The sequence below is a fragment of the Parasteatoda tepidariorum genome, chromosome 10 (genome assembly GCF_043381705.1).
Source record: "Parasteatoda tepidariorum isolate YZ-2023 chromosome 10, CAS_Ptep_4.0, whole genome shotgun sequence".
NCBI lineage: Eukaryota > Metazoa > Arthropoda > Arachnida > Araneae > Theridiidae > Parasteatoda > Parasteatoda tepidariorum.
The window spans coordinates 47218747-47221813 of NC_092213.1; the positions used below are offsets into that span (position 1 = coordinate 47218747).

The 3067-nt window shown below is 31.6% G+C and overlaps 1 protein-coding gene across 1 annotated transcript in view; it reads right to left on the reverse strand.

The window, feature by feature from the left end:
• Positions 1-1274, reverse strand: part of LOC122269898 (ATP-dependent DNA helicase PIF1-like) — a 2827-nt gene extending 1553 nt beyond the window's left edge. Inside the window, exon 1 of the mRNA XM_043045154.2 lies at positions 273-1274. Within this exon, the coding sequence (XP_042901088.2) occupies positions 273-1274 (1002 nt within the window). The remainder of the gene's footprint in view (positions 1-272) is intronic.
• Between the last annotated feature and the right edge of the window lie 1793 nt (positions 1275-3067).

Sequence of the window (3067 nt, forward strand, 5' to 3'; positions counted from 1 at the left end):
GTTGGCGAGCGTCAGCGAGCAGGGGGCGCTGCTCTTATATATATATATATATATATATATGCAAACACTATAATATTTTTCAATAAGCAATATTGTTAAGAACAGGGTAATTTTTAAAAAAATATTTTAATAATATTCAGCAAAATAACTATAAATGAAAACATTAATTTTGCGGAATTAAAATAAACAATGCACCAATAGCATTTTCTTTACGCTAAATACATTTATAAATTTGACATTATATATATATGTTATAATATTTCTCTATATACAATATTGTTAATGACAGGATCATCTTTAATAAATATTTTAATGTTCTCCTTCGTTGTGCATCTTGACAATGCCACATATAATTGACCATGAGAAAAAATAGGCCGTTCAATATATAGCCCAACTTTATCGAAGGTTTGGCCCTGGGCCTTATTAATTGTTAAGGCATAAGCTAATCTAACAGGAAATTGTCGTCGATAAAGCACAAATGGTAAGGAAGAATTACTTGATAATGTATTTAATTCTATTCTTGGAAGATTGACAATACTACCATTTTTATTACCAGTAGCAATTTGGCAAGTCAATACTCTTTTCCCTATTTTAAGAACAGTCAATCGAGTTCCATTGCAAAGGCCATCAACAATAGATATGTTCCTGATCAGCATTACAATGCATCCAACTTTTAATTTGAGCTGATGAGGTGGCAGTCCCGGGAGATTTATGGAGTTTAAATATTCAATAGAATACCTTAAAGTAGCTTCTTCTTCTCTCCCGTCTGATTTATCTACTCCATATAGTGTGGCCTTATCAATACTATAACTTATAACCTCTTCACCTGGCACACGTGATAAAATATTTTCATTAACTTTGTTAACTTCATCATTTTGCGGTGATAATATGATGTGATTAATGAAGTTAGTATTAAGACAATCGATTTTTTCAAAAAACCAAGAAATGATATCTTTACAATAAAGATCAGGAGTGCTTGCATCAAGATGTAAAAGTTCTCCATTGCCAATTGTCAACAACCAATTGGCAAATTCTTGGTTACCAGCTTTAACTCTCATATTAATTGTCAAATGGAGGATTTCAAAAAATGGCCAAAGAAAAGAGTATTTTATAGTTTCATTAATAACCTGCATATGTGTAGCTTTTTTAACGACAGGTAACACTTGTCGAAAATCTCCACCTAAAATGATTATCTTACCACCAAATGGTATCTCATTAGCTAGAAGATCACGAAAAGTTCTATCGATCATTTCTATTGCTTTTCTGGGAATCATACTTGCTTCGTCCCATATAATAACGTCAACATTTTTTAAGCGAATCTTATCACATTTTTTTAAAATACAAATCCCATCGTCACTTAGATCAATAGAATGTAAGGTTCGCATAAGTCTAATTTTATTATAGCAGAGAATAGTTTAACTTTCATAAAAATAGGTGGCAACATTCAGAGATGTAAATAGAACGCTTCGCAAACGCATATATTTCGCTGTTATTATTTTTCATTAAATACTTTTATAAAATATCTCTTCGCTTATTTACTGTATTGCATATTAATTAAATTCCTTGTCATTCAACTTTATCTTATACTCAGTATAACAACCGCAATGCTTTAGTATGATATCCTCAGTATAACAACCGCAATGCTCAATGCTTTTGTATGATATTCTCAGTATAACAACCGCAATGCTCAATGCTTTTGTATGATATTCTCAGTATAACAACCGCAATGCTTGCTTTAGTATGATATCCTCAGTATAACAACCGCAATGCTTTTGTATGATATCCTCAGTATAGCAACCGCAATGCTTTTGAATGATATCCTCAGTATGAAACGGATCATGGGTAAGAAACCCCTAGGCGCCAGGGGAACCATGGGAATTTTCCTAGTTTTCCTCTCCATGTAAAGCAAATACGAGTTCCACGAGACAATCGTAAACTCAAAATTCAGTCAAGTGTTCCACGCCGTTTATAAAATAAAACTTTTAAAAAATGGATCCTCAGTACCAGTAGATATTTTTCTAAGACATTTAACTATCTCAAATTTCGCCTGCCTATAGGGTAAGATTAAGACATTGAAGGTTTTTTTAGTGCCATTTTCAAACATCTGCTTGGTAGTTTAATGAAATTAATGATTTACGATTCTTTATATGAACAGCATAGTTCTAAATTTTATAATTTTAGCGTTACACCATCACTTACCATTTAAACCAAATTTTACTAAGTAAACTTAATACAAACTCGTAACGAAGTAACTTGCATTGTGGAAAAAAAAATATGTTTGAAAACTTTTCAACATCATATATACATATATGTATGTCAACATTTAAAAAAAAAGGAATTTGGGTAAAAATAAAGGTCTGAAATAACTTCTTCTCCAATGCCCACCTGGAGAATGACCAGTCGGAAATAACTAAAATGTTACTTAATAGGTTTTAACTATATAACAATCTGAAACTATTTTTTGATCAAGTGATACATTTTTTTTATATGTTAACGTCAAACACTATTTCCTATAAAGGGCAAATGAAGACATTAAATCAGTACGTGACTAAATATAGCACACCAGTCAGTGAAAAAAGAAGTTACACCATCAACATGTTGAGATATGTCAGAAATAAATTCATGAGAAAGCCCAAAATATTGGCGTCTGGAGATATAAAAAGGAAAGATTGCTCACTGGGGTTAGTATTGATTTTCCTTTCATGGAAATAGTGACAAATGATGGTATTTACCATATAACCATCATCGGGAACCACCTTTCTCTGTGTCTCCATTAAAATCGTTTGAACGATCGATAAGAGAAACCGTTTCTCTTACCATAGGGGATGTCTGGTCAGTCCATCACATGTAGAAGCAGTTACATTTGATGCGCTTAAGAGATTCGAAAGGAATTTGTTCTATTTTCTTAGAACATTTTGTATGCAGACGTCGGATGTTCGGAAATGGATATCTGAAAGTGATAGTTCGATTTAACTCCGAGCCATTAGTTTTAGAGTCTTTAACTTCGAGTTTTTTTTTTTTTTTTTTTTTTTTTTTTTTTTTTTTTTTTTTTTTTTTTTNTTTTTTT